Source organism: Oculina patagonica, chromosome 13 (assembly GCF_052425735.1).
Source record: "Oculina patagonica isolate OP01 chromosome 13, crgOcupat, whole genome shotgun sequence".
NCBI classification, from domain to species: Eukaryota; Metazoa; Cnidaria; class Anthozoa; order Scleractinia; family Oculinidae; genus Oculina; species Oculina patagonica.
The window spans coordinates 26,272,391-26,288,770 of record NC_135770.1 but is presented as its reverse complement, the minus strand read 5'-3'; the positions used below and the strand labels follow the sequence as shown (position 1 = coordinate 26,288,770).

At 38.0% G+C, this 16,380-nt stretch overlaps 2 protein-coding genes across 2 annotated transcripts in view; one reads left to right on the top strand and one right to left on the bottom strand.

Annotated features, from left to right (window-relative positions):
* The window catches only part of LOC144636325 (uncharacterized), a 36,082-nt gene extending 27,597 nt beyond the window's left edge, over positions 1 to 8,485 (top strand). Inside the window, exons 7-8 of the mRNA XM_078495508.1 lie at positions 7,456 to 7,608; positions 8,244 to 8,485. Of these exons, the coding sequence (XP_078351634.1) occupies positions 7,456 to 7,608; positions 8,244 to 8,365 (275 nt within the window). The 3' untranslated portion in view covers positions 8,366 to 8,485. The remainder of the gene's footprint in view (positions 1 to 7,455; positions 7,609 to 8,243) is intronic.
* Positions 1 to 16,380, bottom strand: part of LOC144636226 (polycystin-1-like protein 2) — a 144,606-nt gene that overhangs the window by 86,674 nt on the left and 41,552 nt on the right. The gene's annotated exons all lie outside the window — the stretch shown is intronic.

The following is a 16,380-nucleotide window of genomic DNA, read 5'->3' as shown; positions in this document are numbered from 1 at the left end:
CTCTGAAGTGAATCAGCTTTTGTGTAGAAGTAATAAATCTCAACTTTAATTCAGTTTTATACCTCAGTGTGCTCTGTTGCCAAAAATCATTATACCCATGAATCTTGTTGTGTTCTGATGAGCATAAATAACACATTAGAAGTCTTGTGAGCCATTTTCGTTAGCCATTTTTAAAATGGAAGTACATTTCAGAGGAGGAAAAGAGTAGTGTATAATAAAGTTCGTGGATCCCGCGCTCTGTGGCTTGTCTAGAGGTCTGGTTCCCAGCCCAATAAGGTTCCGCACCCGAAATAGAATGCGTGCATGATGTCATATGCGTAAAACAACCATGATCATAGTCGTCGTCAGCGTCATCATAACTATTGTTGTTACTCGTAAATGATTTTTTTGTGTTGACCCCAGGAGGCAGAAAATTGATATCCAGAGATAAAGCGTTTAAACTCTGCTACAGGCTGCTACCCGCTCCTTGTCAAAAACACTAAGAGAGTTAGCATTCCCCAGCAAACTATGAAAAAGCATTATGTAAGTACTTATGGTTAATGCTGCCTTAGTATTTTAATTTTCTTTTCGCTTGTATCAAACTAATATGAACAAGTTTTAGTTCAAACATTAACTGGTACTGTTTTTTTCCTACTTTTCTATCTAAATTACGATTTATACATACTTAGTTACATTGTACTTATTTTTTTTGCGTAGTACTTAATTACTCATTACTTGTCTTAGTTTATTTCTGACTTCTTTTATGTACAACCTTGTCAAGCAATTAAATTCCTTTTTTGTAACTACTCAGCTCGTTTAGTTTATTTCTATTCTGGGTAGTTTTTTTTTGCCTATTTTAGTTAATTTATGTTATGCTGTAATTTTTTCTCTATATAATTTGGCAAAATAAAATGGTTGTTGTTGTTCTTAATTGATCCAAATCTTTTAATTCAGATGCAATTCGGAAATTCAGTTTGCAGATATGCTACGCACATTACGTTTTTTTTTTTTTTTTACTTTTTTCAGTTGCAATGAACTAAAAAAAAAAATTGAATCCCGGTGTCACAGTGCGACACCAGGACTTTTTGTGCTAATTTCGTTATAAATATCTAGAAAGACTTCACATGGTTAGCTAACACCCGGTAAATAGCTATTATTATATCTTCTAGCAGGAATTAATTCGCCTTCAAAAATAACCTTTGACAAATATGAACGCCCTTACACACAATTGTTAACACTGACGAGAAATACGGTAATTTATTGCTATAACAAAATCGTGTTCTAAGCCTGACTACTAGACCGACGTCTAAAAAGGACAGAAAAAGACAGCTTTTGCACAATTTTAAGAAGAAACTAGTCGGTAAAATCCATGAATGAACATAATTAACTTTGTCCAGAACAATAATATTTTAAGAAATAGTTATAAATTAAAGCACCATCGGGGATGGCGACGATCGACGCTGTGTTTGACTTGTGGGGCTTGATTTGCTACGTTATGTACACTGACACGGCAACAAAACTTAAGAATATATATATCGAAAGTCAGCAATTCAATAACCGCGTTAAACTTTAGCGCAATAAGCAGGACCTTTTTTCATAGAAGCAATGTCTGCTTGTTTACTGTTTGAACAATTTAATCCGTTAAATCAGGAAATATTTACAAATTATAACTTTTCTGCAGTAATTCTGGCATGTGCTAATTTCGTTATGGGTGTGTCAATTTCGTTATGGCACGATGGACATACAGTAGAACCTCGGTAACTTGAATTCGAACTCGGATAACTCGAACAACCCCGCTAACTTGAACTAATGTTTATTTTCCTTGGACCCACTTTTCAGTCATTTTTAGTCGGTTAACTCGAAAACCCGGCCCTGCTAACTCGAACTGTTTTTCGTTTACCTTCAGAGTTCGAGTTACCGGTGTTCAACTGTATTTTGATACCTCACTCATACATAAACACGTTGAAGGCAGACTTGTTACGACCATTATATATTTCATGTGGCTACGTTCATGAAACACACTGCGCGCAGTGAAATCCATTGCCATAACTTTAAGATTTTAAGGAAGTGCCAAAGCAAGCTTGACTGTTTGATTTTTGAAATGCTTTTTATTAGACTTCTGAAACCAAAACTTAACAAACAGAGTGACTCGATCCGCCCGAAACTATTTGTTTAGATATTTTTAGGTATTTTAATGTTCTTATTCTCGTCGTCTTATTCGCTTGCTTTACGTTTTTAATTATATCTTGTACAACTATGCATGTCATTCGCACAAAGTTATATTTTAGCCATTTTTAGCCTTTTTATTCTTATTGTCTATTGTTTGTATGTACATATTTTAGCGCTTTTACTATATTTACACATGTAATTTTATTCAAACACCTAACTTGAAAATGACCGTCGAACGGTCGAAACGTCGTTCAAATTTCTTAGCGTTCAATTTTATTATACAGTCAACATCCAACAATAATAGGAAAAACATGGGTATATCTGAATGGCCACTTTTTGTTGGACGAGTCATGGTCAAATAACAACTCTCAAAAAGGGCAACTGTAGCTAAGTAAGGATGGTTCGAAATGACAATGTACAAAAGATCGGTATTTGGCTTATCAACCGTATCCAAACCCAAGTTATAAAGTGCCTTCTATAAGCAAAATCAAAATACGAAGTTTAGAAAAATACTTCAGCCATTTTATGCTACAGAATCGAACCCGGGATAAGCTCTGGCGTAAAAGGAGAGGTACCAACATTTTTATTGCATATTGCTTCCTGTTTCATCTTGAAAGTGCTTCAGCCTCAATTGCTCTCTGACAGCACAGTTTAAAAAATACGGAAGGGCTAAACCAGGAGGGGAGGGGAGGAGAGGGGAGGAGAGGAGAGGAGAGGAGAGGAGAGGAGAGGAGAGGGGAGGGGAGGAGAGGAGAGGAGAGGGGAGAGGAGAGGAGAGGAGAGGAGAGGAGAGGAGAGGAGAGGAGAGGAGAGGAGAGGAGAGGAGAGGAGAGGAGAGGAGAGGAGAGGAGAGGAGAGGAGAGGAGAGGAGAGGAGAGGAGAGGAGAGGAGAGGAGAGGAGAGGAGAGGAGAGGAGAGGAGAGGAGAGGAGAGGAGAGGAGAGGAGAGGAGAGGAGAGGAGAGGAGAGGAGAGGAGAGGAGAGGAGAGGAGAGGAGAGGAGAGGAGAGGAGAGGAGAGGAGAGGAGAGGAGAGGAGAGGAGAGGAGAGGAGAGGAGAGGAGAGGAGAGGAGAGGAGAGGAGAGGAGAGGAGAGGAGAGGAGAGGAGAGGAGAGGAGAGGAGAGGAGAGGAGAGGAGAGGAGAGGAGAGGAGAGGAGAGGAGAGGAGAGGAGAGGAGAGGAGAGGAGAGGAGAGGAGAATCTCGGGTCAACTGGTAATCTTCACAACCAGTGGTTTCCAAATCCACCAATTAAGTATCATGGACAAAGTCAGCAAACACGTCTATAGATTATGCTGGCCACATAAATACACACAAGTTTGCATACTTAAGTGCCTACAATATGTATAAAAATATACAAATAACTAAATAAAGAAGACAATGGTTCTTACTGAGAATACAATAACATCATCTGTAAGAGTATGGAGGGCAGCACAGCAATTTTTAACAGCAACTTGACCCTCAAGATTAATTTTAGGGTGTGCAAAAGCTTCATTAAAGGGAGAGTAAATGTAAATGCTAACTCAGGCTTGGATGGTGTTGCACCCTAGAGGTTGCATAGCCTGCATGTAAATTTTGACATTTAAGTAGTTACTGGTATACAAAAAGGCAAAAATAATAAAACATGACAAATAAAAATAACATAGCCTGCAAATACATCTGCATCTGCATGCGAAAAGAGCAAAAAGAGTCAGCTGTCTTCACAGGCTAAATATAACAATATTATTAAACATAATATTATTAAGAGAGCAAGGGTGAGTATTAAAGTGAGTTATTAAAGGCCACAAATCTATTTAATACTACAAAGTTAAAAACAATGCACTTAAGTTGACTGCAAATTACACTTTCAAAGATTTATTACAGAAGATACAGTAATAATTAAGTTACAACAAATCCACAGTTTTTCAATGAAATTTATCACCAAATCCTCAAAATATCAACTCTAGCGATATTATGTGTTTAATAGACTGGCCACTGTGTTTTGCTGAAACAATAAGATGGCTTACTCTTGGTTTCTACCGGCTTTCGACTATCAAAAGCCGGTAGGAACCTTGAGCTTGCTGTTTAATTGTTAATTAGAAGACGAGCTAAAGTTTTCTATCGGCTGATAGCTGGCGAGCGGCGAAGCCCCTAGTCAACTAACAAACTCTATAGAAACCAAGAGGGAGATGTTTTAGCATAACCCACTGACTGTTCTATTAAACAAAGAATATCGATAAGACTGATTTATTGACCGTTTGTATAGACGGCACCTGTGTAGCCAATCAGATTGCACAATTACCTAATAGAAGGCGGGTTATGTCAATACAGTAGAACCCGATACAGTAACTCGAACTCTGAAGGGAAACGAAACACAGTTCGAGTAAGCGGGGTTTCGAGTTATCGGGGTAGATTGAATAAGACTGAAAGGTGTCCAAATCCAAGGGAAATGGAAGTTTGTTCGAGTTAGTGGGGTTTTCGAGTTATCCGAGTTGGAGTTACCGGGGTTCTACTGTACGTAGTTTACAGTTAGATAGAAAAAAATATTAGTAGTGCTTGTTCAACTCAACCTCTGGGTGGGTCCTCAGTTATAATACTGTTATTTATTATCCTTTTCCTGTTAGCTTGGAAGTACAAAAATCTTTTTCAGTTGTGTAATAAATGTCTTATCAGCCAAATTTAAGCTTGCTCTTGCATGCAGGTGCATGAAAATTGAAAAAAGCCTGTACAGCTGTACAGTAAAAACCCGCGTATAAGAACCTAAAATTTAAGAACCTGTTTGGCTAAAATTTTCATTTTAAACCCCCTTTTCATAAGAACATATTTCTGTATTCTAGATAATTATTTAATACAGCAATATATCCCATATCACATATGCCCTGTAGTAGTTCTCTGTGCTGATGGCTAATGCACTTAAATCAAATTAAGAACCTGTTTAAGAACCTAAGTTGCCTAAAATCCCACTAAATACCATTTCTATAAGAACCTATTTAGGCTAAGTTGGAAAAGTCTAGGTTCTTATACGAGGGTTTTTACTGTATCACAACGAACGAAGGACTGCTGAATTCTGTACATAATGACTAAACTCTGCTAAATAAGATTAGTCATGGATAATCGGTCTTGTTGGTCGCTGTATTAAAGCAGTCTTAGCATAATTTTATAGACTAATATCACTGATTCATGCTGATTTATACTTTTTAGTTGGAATAATTCCTCACACTGTAGTCGACTGAGTACAGGTTCTGAGATGTCCTTACCCTTTAAAATTTCGACCCGGTGGAAAAGGTTGTATTTGCTCTACCTTGAGATTGCACAAGTCTCACCCAAACTGATTGTTGGACCACAATCCAGGCATAGACAAACACCAGATTTTGAATCGCAGAAATTGCAATTTTTGCCAAACCACGAGCCCTAAATTTCGAATGTTGTGGCTAGAACAGGAGAGCTCGCGCAACTTTGACCAAGCATCTTCGGCTCTTTGTATAACCTCTGATGGTGATGGGAGGTAGAGGTTTCTGACTCATCACTGTCAACTGAATATTCGACATTAGCTCATGCAAGAGCATTCGACAAATCATCATCAACTGCTTCATCGGCGTCAGAAATAACACTGCATCTCAGCTGTTCTGTCCTGTTTGTCGAAGCACCATCGTGGAAAATCTCACTTTAACTTCTGCCTTAAAACCTTTTCTTCGCCTGGGAAAAATATGCTCCATAACAACTTCGCTGTGGTTGTTTTAACTACATCTACCGGTACTACATGTCCTACATGTACAGCCGATAATCGGCAGCCATTTTCTTTGGCATAAAGTCGTACTATAGTACGTACGACAGCGGCTGTTAGCCGGTAATTTTGGTATCATTTTCACGGTTGTTACCCAGTGCTCATCGAGTGAATCGGGTCGGATAAGTTACTGGGAAGTGTTTTGACAATACGGCAGAGACTAAAAAAGCAAATAACGCTTTTAAAACTGAAGCGTTAGTTAAAAGGTTGCACGTGTAAAATATCATTAACTGAAAATGCGTTGTGATCTTGACTGTACGCGGCGTTTTTACGATGAGAACGAACAGTTTTAATTTGGTTTCTAGAGAAATTGTTGAAACGGTGCTAAGGGAAATTACTTAAGTTGGACACCAGTCAATTTTCAAGTTGCTCAAAGACGTAGCAAATTTCAAAACGCGTTATAAACATCTTTACGCGATACTTAAAAAGCCGTAAAAAAGGCCATTAAAGACGCGTAAAAAAGCGTTGTGACACATCAGAAGGTCCGTAAAGATGCGCAAGAAATAGCGCAAAGCGCGTCAGTTTACAAACATTCATAAAGTTGCGTAAAATGATTTGCAACAAGAGAGATCTTGCTCTATAAAGTCTTAGAAAGGATCAAGATTTTCTCCTCAAAGGATACATGGAAAACTTATGGGAAAAAAATTATCAGGTACTGCTTAGGCCAGTTGTGAACCCAATGAATACTTAAGAATTATATGGTGGGGCTATGGCGTCTACCGCCACGATCACGTATTCATGTTCCAAACGCATACGTGTGACGGATGCACGAGTGTCGTATGCGGTTTGATTTTGGGAGTAAATTTTACTTCAAGCAAACCACCATGCATCCAGAAAGTTATATTTGTCCACAAATTTTTCTCCAAAGAATTCTCCATAATACTCCAGGATAACCACAGATGTGTCGTATAGTTTAAAGAAAATTCCCGAAGGACTTTGCACAGAGCGTATTCGGCCGTGTTCGATACGAATATTCCAGGTGTACATCACGTACTGTGTGAGTCTTGAATACTCTAGGACTCTATGTCGTCACTATTACGTATTCAAGGCTAGAAAACGCTAGAATATTCTTGGTTTTGCGCAGTGCCCACTCCTTTAATCCCCCCCCCCCCCCCCCCCACCACCACCATTCAGTGTAAGTGCCTTCGGCGGTAAAAATCTGTCCCTTTTTCGCACAAGACAAAAAGCCTTACTATCCTCTGCAACCTAATTATAAAAAAGCATTAATCATTACACGACTAACACAAAATCAGCTTGGACACTCCCCTCCCTCCATCCCCATCCAAAACCACCAGTCCGTAACCTGAGAATCAGACTGTTCAGGGTGTTGTGGATAGACGAAAATGGAAAGTAAGGGTAGATAAACCTGTCGCAAGGGCCACTACGTTGCTGTCACCTCTCGAACAAAATCCAGTGCTGTTCAAAATACCGACAAAATGTCACTTTGACGTGTAACAATGAATTAAAGCAACTCTCAATCTTCGAGCGTACCATTTCTTATGCGGTATTATTTTGATAATTGATACTTTTATAATGTTTGACTGTAGATCCCACCACGTCCGTTGGTCCAAGTGACAATGGGAGCCAAATGACAATACAGAGGATTATTGTTGTTGCTGTATCCGTTATTGTGATGTTAATTTTCTCGTTCTCTGTTCTCTTCATTATGCGTAGACGGCAACAGGCAAGGAGGCATGCAGGTGGGTTAGCATTAAGAGTTAGTGTGTTAAAGACGTCGGGTGCGTCTTCGTCAATATTTGGGAGGATTCGGATCGTCTTCAAAAAGTTCTGCTTTTGATTTTTCGGAGGTCTTCGAGTTATTAACGAAAACCTTATTAAGAAGTATGAACGACAAATTCGCTGTCTGACTCAATCAGAATTCAGCCTTTTGCCTTCTGTGCTTTTGATGATGATGATGATGATGATGATGATGATGATGATGATGATGATGATGATGAAACCCAAAACTGATTCCAGTTTTTATACCCCAGCAAGCTTCCAAGATTGTGTGCAGAGAACAGGGGACGTTAGAGAAATCATTACAGAATATTAAAATAAAAACGTTATGCAATTTTTGTGTCACTTATTTTGCAATGCTTGCGCCAAAATTCAACGCGATCTCTGATGCTTCCATCAAATCTGTTCTACATGTATAAGCTAATAATCTCATTCTTGTTCCCATGCCTTGCTTTATTCAGCCTGTGTACTGTGTTTCCATGTAAGTTTAATTGGAGACCTTTAGCTTAAAAGTGCTGCCTTTAGCTTTAAAGTGAGACCTTTAGCTTAAAAGAAGACTTTTAGCTTAAAAGTGCTGCCATTTCTCCTTGTTTTGCAGAAAGGTCGAGAGCCGCAGAGGAAGCAGCGCAATACAACTATGTATTAGACGTAATACCTACGCTACCACCAAGTTCACTATACCAAAGTATTGACCCTTCAAGAGGGTCTCAATGGGGTTAACCGTTAGCCGTAAAACGGCCAACAATTTAGCCGTTAGGCGTAAAAAATGGAAAATTTTAACCGTTAGCCGTAAAATGTGTTAACCGTAAAAATCGATTAGTGATTATAAATAACCCAAACTAGTTCACTTCATCGTCCCAAAAATGGTCCAAAGACCTTAAACACGTTTTTCAATAATGGAAATTGATTTTTAACTATTAAAAACAATGAAAATTAACTTTTAACTTCTGTTAACCGTAATGGAAATAAATTAACCGTTAGCCGTAAAAAGGCCAAAATTTTAACCGTTTACCGTAAAAGCCCCCACCCCATTGAGACCCTCCTTCAACTATAGAACCACATGGTATATATGAAGAATTGGATTTTGGTACTTTGAATGATGGTCAAAATTACGAGAATCAGGCAGCAGGCAGAGTTGACCTTGAATATCTCGAGCCAGTGGACATCGCAAATCTGCCGACTGAAAATACCGCATCCACCGTTTATGAAAATCTTGATGACGGCAATGTTTATCTCAATGAATGTATGGAGCCGTTATATTGAACGACATGTACACTAACTTGCCAACTGGAAATCTCGCGTCTTCCGGTTGAAAACAAGCTTGATCTTGAATCTTTAACCTGCGAAGAGCATAACTTTATAATTTCAAAATTACCACGTCCAATAGCAGAAAAAAGTGCCCGACGCATGGGAACAGACCTGATGAATACCAAACCGCAAATTAGTTTAACTATATGTAAAGTGAAATGGCAACTTGGATAAAGTGAAGTAAATGAAGAAGCGTTCTCAAGTTGAATTCTCGGAAAAAAGATTTTCCGAGTTCCCCCAACGGGAGTCGAACCCATGACCTTCCAAGATTACCGGTTGGACGCTCTAACCACTGAGCTATGGGAGACTCGTGGTGAGCGAGGTCATATTCTAGGTTCTTATGAGTGACACATGTCCAGCTAACTGCAAGGACTCCCGTTGGGGGAACTCGGAAAATCTTTTTTCCGAGAATTCAACTTGAGAACCCTTCTTCATTTACTTCACTTTATCCAAGTTGCCATTTCACTTTACATTTATCCACATTCATTTCGACATATTGAGCCTTGCAGTTAGCAGGACATGTGTCACTCATAAGAACCTAGAATATGACCTCGCTCACCACGAGTCTCCCATAGCTCAGTGGTTAGAGCGTCCAACCGGTAATCTTGGAAGGTCATGGGTTCGACTCCCGTTGGGGGAACTCGGAAAATCTTTTTTCCAAGAATTCAACTTGAGAACGCTTCTTCATTAGTTTAACTAGTTTTATCAAGAGAAGATATCCTCTCTTGGTTTTATCTCGAATATTTACCCCCTACAAGCTAACGATTTACAAACTTGTGTTTTCTATATCGTTTCACTATTTCGACATTTGTAAGGTCCAGTTACTCCACCTAAGTAGAGGTTGCCCAATTTCAACATTTTTTTAATTTCTTACAACAACAACCCTAATTTGTACTGTAAATGACAAGAATTGTAAAGTTACAAAAAATAAGAATAGAAGTACCGGTATAAAGTATAAAGTTACAAAAATAAATTAAAAATACAAACAGTACTATTTGGATGACCTCCATTTATTATATTATGATTATACACACAGGTCAGAAAATAGGCGTTACCTGTTGTCTGTCTGAAGCCATGTAGCCGCGTTTTCTAGGGCTATTTTTTAATTTTGGGGTTGGCCTTTGAGGCCTGTCCTCTCATTATCCTGGCGAACATTTCAGAGCTGCGAGAAGTATGAGAGGAGACAAAAAAAAAAAAGCTTGACAACTCAGGCAATCGGGCCTTGTTGTACTCAGGGGCAGTGGAGACAAATTTGACCTTATTTTTTTCTCGATCTATTGGTTACGCGTCTTACGTCTTGTTTCCACTGCAGCGAAAAACAGGCGTACGATTAGTGTATAGATTTCCATGACCCGAGAAGAGTCAAGAAGAAGTTTGATCAAATTTAAGTCCTCTGCTCCCTATGCCACGTTTCTGTAAATCCAGACTGTGAATACTCCCTCTTTTAATCTCTTTAGAGTGCAACAGCCGTCACGTTCGATTATGGAGTGGACTGGTGACAGTCCAATCCACTTCACAGTTAACTGTAATTCATTCTAATCGCCGCTTGAACTTACCATATTTATTTAAAATACGTCTGAAAGAACGTTTCCGTAGTCATGTACCCTCTCCGCACCGCCGGATATTAATTATATTCTTATTCGCTCCTCACCCAACCGAATATAATATATCATGTAACAGTCAACCCGTTACAAGAGACGGTGTCCACACGTGCTGCCTGCGTTCTATTTATTACGCCATCACAAGCAAGATGTTAAAAAAACATAAAGAATTTTACAAAACGCTTACTAGCCAAATAGTCTACCTTAGAAATGTCGGGTAGTAGGTTGCTTTCGTACGCGTTTTCTAGAAGCAGGTGGGTTGCAACGGCTTTTTTGCACCGGAGGCCCATGCTTTCGAAGGTGGTTTTGTCGCTGTATTTGCTGTTCTTTTGTCTTCTGCCTTGGCTCTTGAAAAAAACACAGCTGAAACTTTGTTGTCGAAATCCATTCCTTTTGCTGCAAAAGTTCGCCTTTTCTTTTTGTACTTTTTGTCTAAATGGGGTGCGCTTTCGACAACCAAAACTGTTTTCTCTTTTTCCTTAAAGAAAGCGAGCGAGCCGAGCGAGTTGTCGCTTTGGCGCCAATTCCCTCATCGTGTATAGTAGTTACTCTTCGTACATATATACATGTAGCAAAAAATGTTTGTCGAAAAACCGGTTATCGTAAAAAAAATGCGCTCCTATGATATCAATTATGCCTCATTGCGACTGAAATAACTTATGATGTCACGTGACGGCTAAAATTCCGCCGCGAGCGACCTGGGTCCTTTTACCAGCTGTGAAAAAGCGGTTACTTCCGAGGTGGTGTTCATTAACTACCCTATTTACTACTTCATCCGTTAAAATCCAATACTTGATCTTTCTCTTGTTTTGGTTGGCCGACAAATGTTGGGTGGCCCAGCTAACAGTCGTTTAATTTTACTGTAAAACCAACTTTCAAAAAACTTGATATTTCAGAACTGTATTGAAGCATATGCAAACGAAAAAGCCATTCAAAAATCACTTAACATTCAGGGGCACTCGTACCACAACGCACGCAGGAGATAGGAAAGATTTATTTTATACCATAACCGAGAGAATTCTCGCGCGCTGATTGGTCAAAAATTATGGTCAATGAGAGTATAGGCCATGAAAGTGACGTCAGATCACGCCACGCACACGCACACGCGCGGGCTCAAAATTTGTAAGTTTGGTCTCCATGAATGAAAGCGAATTTCAACTTGTTTTGTTTGAATCAAGTACGCATTTGTTTTCGGAATTCAGGATTGGACTTCTACTCAGGTAATCTGTAGAAAGAAAATTGATCAGGCTTTTGAATTTTTGGTCTAACTGAGAAGAACGGTGCTAGCGAACCGGCAGTGGACTGTCGATGTTCAGCGAACAAGCGCTAACAAGATCTTCAGAAAGAAAAATAATCTTGCTCGCTTCAAGCGATAGGCACACACTCAACGAGAGAGGAAAAGGTAATTAAAATTGTTTTTCTTTGGATTCTTGTTCATCTTCTTTTGTATCATTGTCGTTTTTACGTGTCGGGCCGGAATCTTTACGTCCGACCGGCAAAGTTTCTTCGCTTTTGATAAATACTTGTTCGAGTTGTTATGGTATAAAACAAATCGACCACATTTTTCCATGGTCTACACTCTTATAGACCCTAGAAATGACGCCATAAAATGTCCAAAACTTTGCAGTGAAACCACTCGCCTACGACTCGTGATTCCACTTGAGTTTTGAACATTTTCTGACGTCATTTCTATGGTCTATAAGAGTGTAGACCATGGAAAAATGTGGTCGATTTGTTAAATATACAAAGCCGTCGTTTAAAGGTAGTAGTAAGTATATGCGTTTTATCTGCTGACACAATTTGATTTTTTCTGATTCGTAAGCTGAACCTAAGAACTGCATGGTGCAAAACGTTTCAATGCCTAAGTGTAAAGCTTTAAGAATTAGCTTGAATACTACTTGGCTTCACACTAGAGCTTAAAGTATAGTCTAAGTGCACTTGGAACCTATTTTGAGTCTGAAGGGGTAAAACGTACTTACTTGAACTTTTCTTGGTGACCATGGAAACTTTCGTAGTTCAAAGAAGCCGAAGTACGCCGCCAAGTATGGTCTACACCACACTTGAGAACGCACTTGACCAATAGGAAATGGAAGCCAAACGAAAGCGGCGTGCAGCGTTGTCACGATTTTGAAGATGATTGACAGCTTTCACCTCAAGTAGTATACTTTGTTATCAAGTGTGAAGCCAAGTTTTGTAAAATGCGAGTTGATATTTTCAAGTGCGCTTGAATCAAGTGCTTACTTGAAACTAACTTAGCTTCTAGTGTGAAGCCAAGTACTAAAATCAGTTACCTTGGAGAAAAGACTAGTTTTCCTTAAAAGTGAAACGTAACACTTGACTAACTATATTTAAGAGGAAAGTGAATGACAAGAATTGTTTACACAGCACATTTTATTTAAAACAAGTGCAGATCGTAAGTTCCACCTCCTTTCTGAGTTCAGCTGAACCTAGCTAGTTTAACTAGTTTCTCCGCAACAGGAATATTCGCATCATCAACATTTGCTTACCTTGTACCAATCTCTGTAGTTGTAGCCAAGTGGTGACACATAGGAAAACAAGCTGCAAAAGAAAATTAAACGTTTTCGTTTAAGCAAATCTAAAATTCCCCCCGTAAGAAACTTTAAGAAGTTAAAATATCAAACCTTCATCTTCCATTTGAAAGAATTCATTGCCTGATACAAATGAACTGGTATCGTGACCTGCGACCTAATTAAGAGGTGAGTTTGGCAAAATATCGTTCTATATGACCCTGTAGGCGGGCAAATATATGACGTGAGTTATGCGTAAAATAGGGTCGAGAAAATTTCATCCCAATTTAAAAAAAAAAACAACGGGGGTGCTGAAATCCCCCCAATCAACTCGTCGGTTGTTTTCGACCAAGTTCTATGTAGATATCTTGCACGGACTCAGTTTTAATAATGCGTTTTTTTAAGATAAATTGTGCACGAAACAAGACAACACATTCCTGCATGTAAAGCTGCGTGTACGTTTTACCCAATTATATGTCAGCTTGACATTTCTTTCATTCTTCAAAGCTTCTAATGTGAAGTAAGACAAACAATATTTCTTTCTTCAGTTAATTGCTTTTGTTACAAAAGACAATTTTCAAGCTATCAAACGAAAAATAGAGCACGAAGAAGAACTTCTGTAAACTACTTTGCGTTTAAAGGTTAGAGGAAAGGACAGGGCACATTTAAATGACTGCTGCTGTCTAAGCGAATTGGAGAAAAACGAAATATCGGAAATGGAAGACCGTCTCCAAAAACATTAATTCGTGCATGGCCAAACAGATGTTTTAACAAGACCTTGATGTCAGTGAAAAGATGTTAATTAAAGTGTGGTATTATTTAAAATGGGAGAAGGAGGCTACCTTATGCATTTAACTCTGTTTTTATTTTCCATTTTACAATCGTACAGTACCCACTTGAGGACTAGTAGTGTCGAAGTGGCGCTACTTATATATCAATGCCGAGCACATTGATTTTTTACGACATTCTAGTTCAAAGGTACTTCATAATTGAAAGAGAAAAACTTTGAAAGAAAATATTGATGGATGTTTTGAGTACGCTAACTAATCATAGTTATCGGGAAATCGATCGAATTTAAATTTTGTGACGATTTATTTGAATGTTTAAAAACGTTTGACACTCTTTATGTACAGAATACACGAAACATCGTTTATTTATGACAATAAAAATAGGAAAAATATTTCGGTTTTGTGTCAGTTTAAGAACAATCCCAAACTGCTTACATATGTCAATTTCCCCTTTTTTAACGCAATTACTTCTTACAAATAAACACATGCGTTCATTCTCAGCGACAACTTTATTCTCTTGTACAACATGCGGTAATAGTGTAAGAAGTTAATTTAATTTTTTTTAACGCGCCATTATAATTAAGCCCAGTGATTGACCCGTCATCCGAGAACTTCGATTTGTTTTTATGACCCAATAAACCAGGATTTGTACTGACATACATTTGAGACCTATTTGCCTATCAATGTTCTGATGTTTTGAAAATATTAAGAGAAATTCCAAATCAAGAGAAATCAAGACAAATTCCCGATCATTCTTAAGAATTCGTGGATTGGATCCATAAGTCAATACGTCTTAGCTATGTTTACAGTCAAGTGGGGATGTTTCTGTAGCTACACGATGCATGACAGCTGCATTTGAAGCAAACAATTGCTATTATTCTAAGTAATTAAATGTTTTTAACTTATTTATGGCCCCCTCCCTTCCTTGTAATTACTGAGACTGTAGAACTGGTTAATGGAAAAAAAAAATCTGGATTTTTTTTTTTTTTTTCAGGAAATATACCAATCTCTACAATAGCTTTAACTTTAGAGTTAAAAATACAAGGTTTGTTTTATTTCTATTTTTTGGAACAACACTGAAATTCTTTGCACTCGAACGGGCTATACTCACTGTTTCCGTCCGTAAAAAACAACTTGGTTTTAATTTGAATCTATTCCTTGGTAATAGCTTCAGATTTGTTGTTAAAACATTTTCTGTGTAAACTGTGAACAAAGAAACGACCATTGTGAGGCAAATTAATAAAATTGTCCCAAAAAAGTCTAGAAAAATCTAAGGCTTAAAAATTTTCAAGCCACGGCTCACCCGGTTACGTCATCGTATCTTGTTTTAGGGCGCTTTCTTTGGAACTTTCTATGTATTCCCTGTCAAAGCAGCAAAGTTCAAAGTTGAAACTTTTTTGCATTTGTTATTTTACACGAAACAAAGCTCTGCAACATTATTTTCAAGTCACATATTCGAGTTTCCATGAACAGAAAATTTATATTTATCACCTAATTCAGTTTTACCCCATTCATGTGAAATGTTTTTTTTTTTATTGTTTCCTAGATCATTCTTTTCTCCGTAGATAATTTGTTGACATTTTTTAAGATAAGAGAAAGAAAACAATTCCCGTATTTCTAAAACAGGTATGGGATCACGAGCAGTATGTGAATCTTTTTACAGATTTTTCAAGTTCTCCCAAACTTTCAATTGTGCTTAATTAGACCGATATAAAACGATAAACATTTTTTCTCTATTAAAAGGAACTGGAAGAAATAGCATGCTGATTGTGATCTTCAAAATGTAGATTCTCCTAACTTTTGCAATCACTATGTCTTAAGCTCGCGCAAGTTCTGTGTTTATATCGAGTTATAGAAACAAGGCTTTCAGCGCGCACTTTCTATAAAAATAATCTCTGCGGGGCCACTCTTACAACTGTGAAAAACATTCAAATTAAACACAAAGTGTTTATCGAGCTAAAATTCTCCGAACGCCTTTGAAATCGATTAACTTGCTTGACTTTTCAAGCCTTAATCGATGTGACGAGAAATGAGCTTAAAGTCGCCTTCGTTATCATTTAAGGTGAGGCTAATGTGGTGTCTTGCATGGTGAGACAGCCTCATATTTGTGCTTATTTATTGGTTTTGATTTTTGATTTTCAGACTCTTTGGCTTCTTGGCTTGATGTTCTTAACTAATGGAGGGCTATCATATGCAGGTTTGTGCTTGTTTGTTATTAAAAGCACCTTTTCTAATCACGGAATTTAGGACTTAAAATGAGGTGAAAGATAAAATCTGAGTGAGTTTTAATTCCCTTTGCGGAAATTGTCTCAAATTTTCGAACCTTGCAATGGTCTGAAATGCTGTCTATTGCCTTGTATTCTAATTTTCGTGACGTATTTTGAGACAAAAAAAGTGCGAAACAGACACCAGGAAAAAAGATTTCGTAATTTTTATAAAAAAAAAAGATTAATTATAAACCTTACACACCTTGACGTACTTTGGTATTCACAAACCTTAATCTAAGAAAA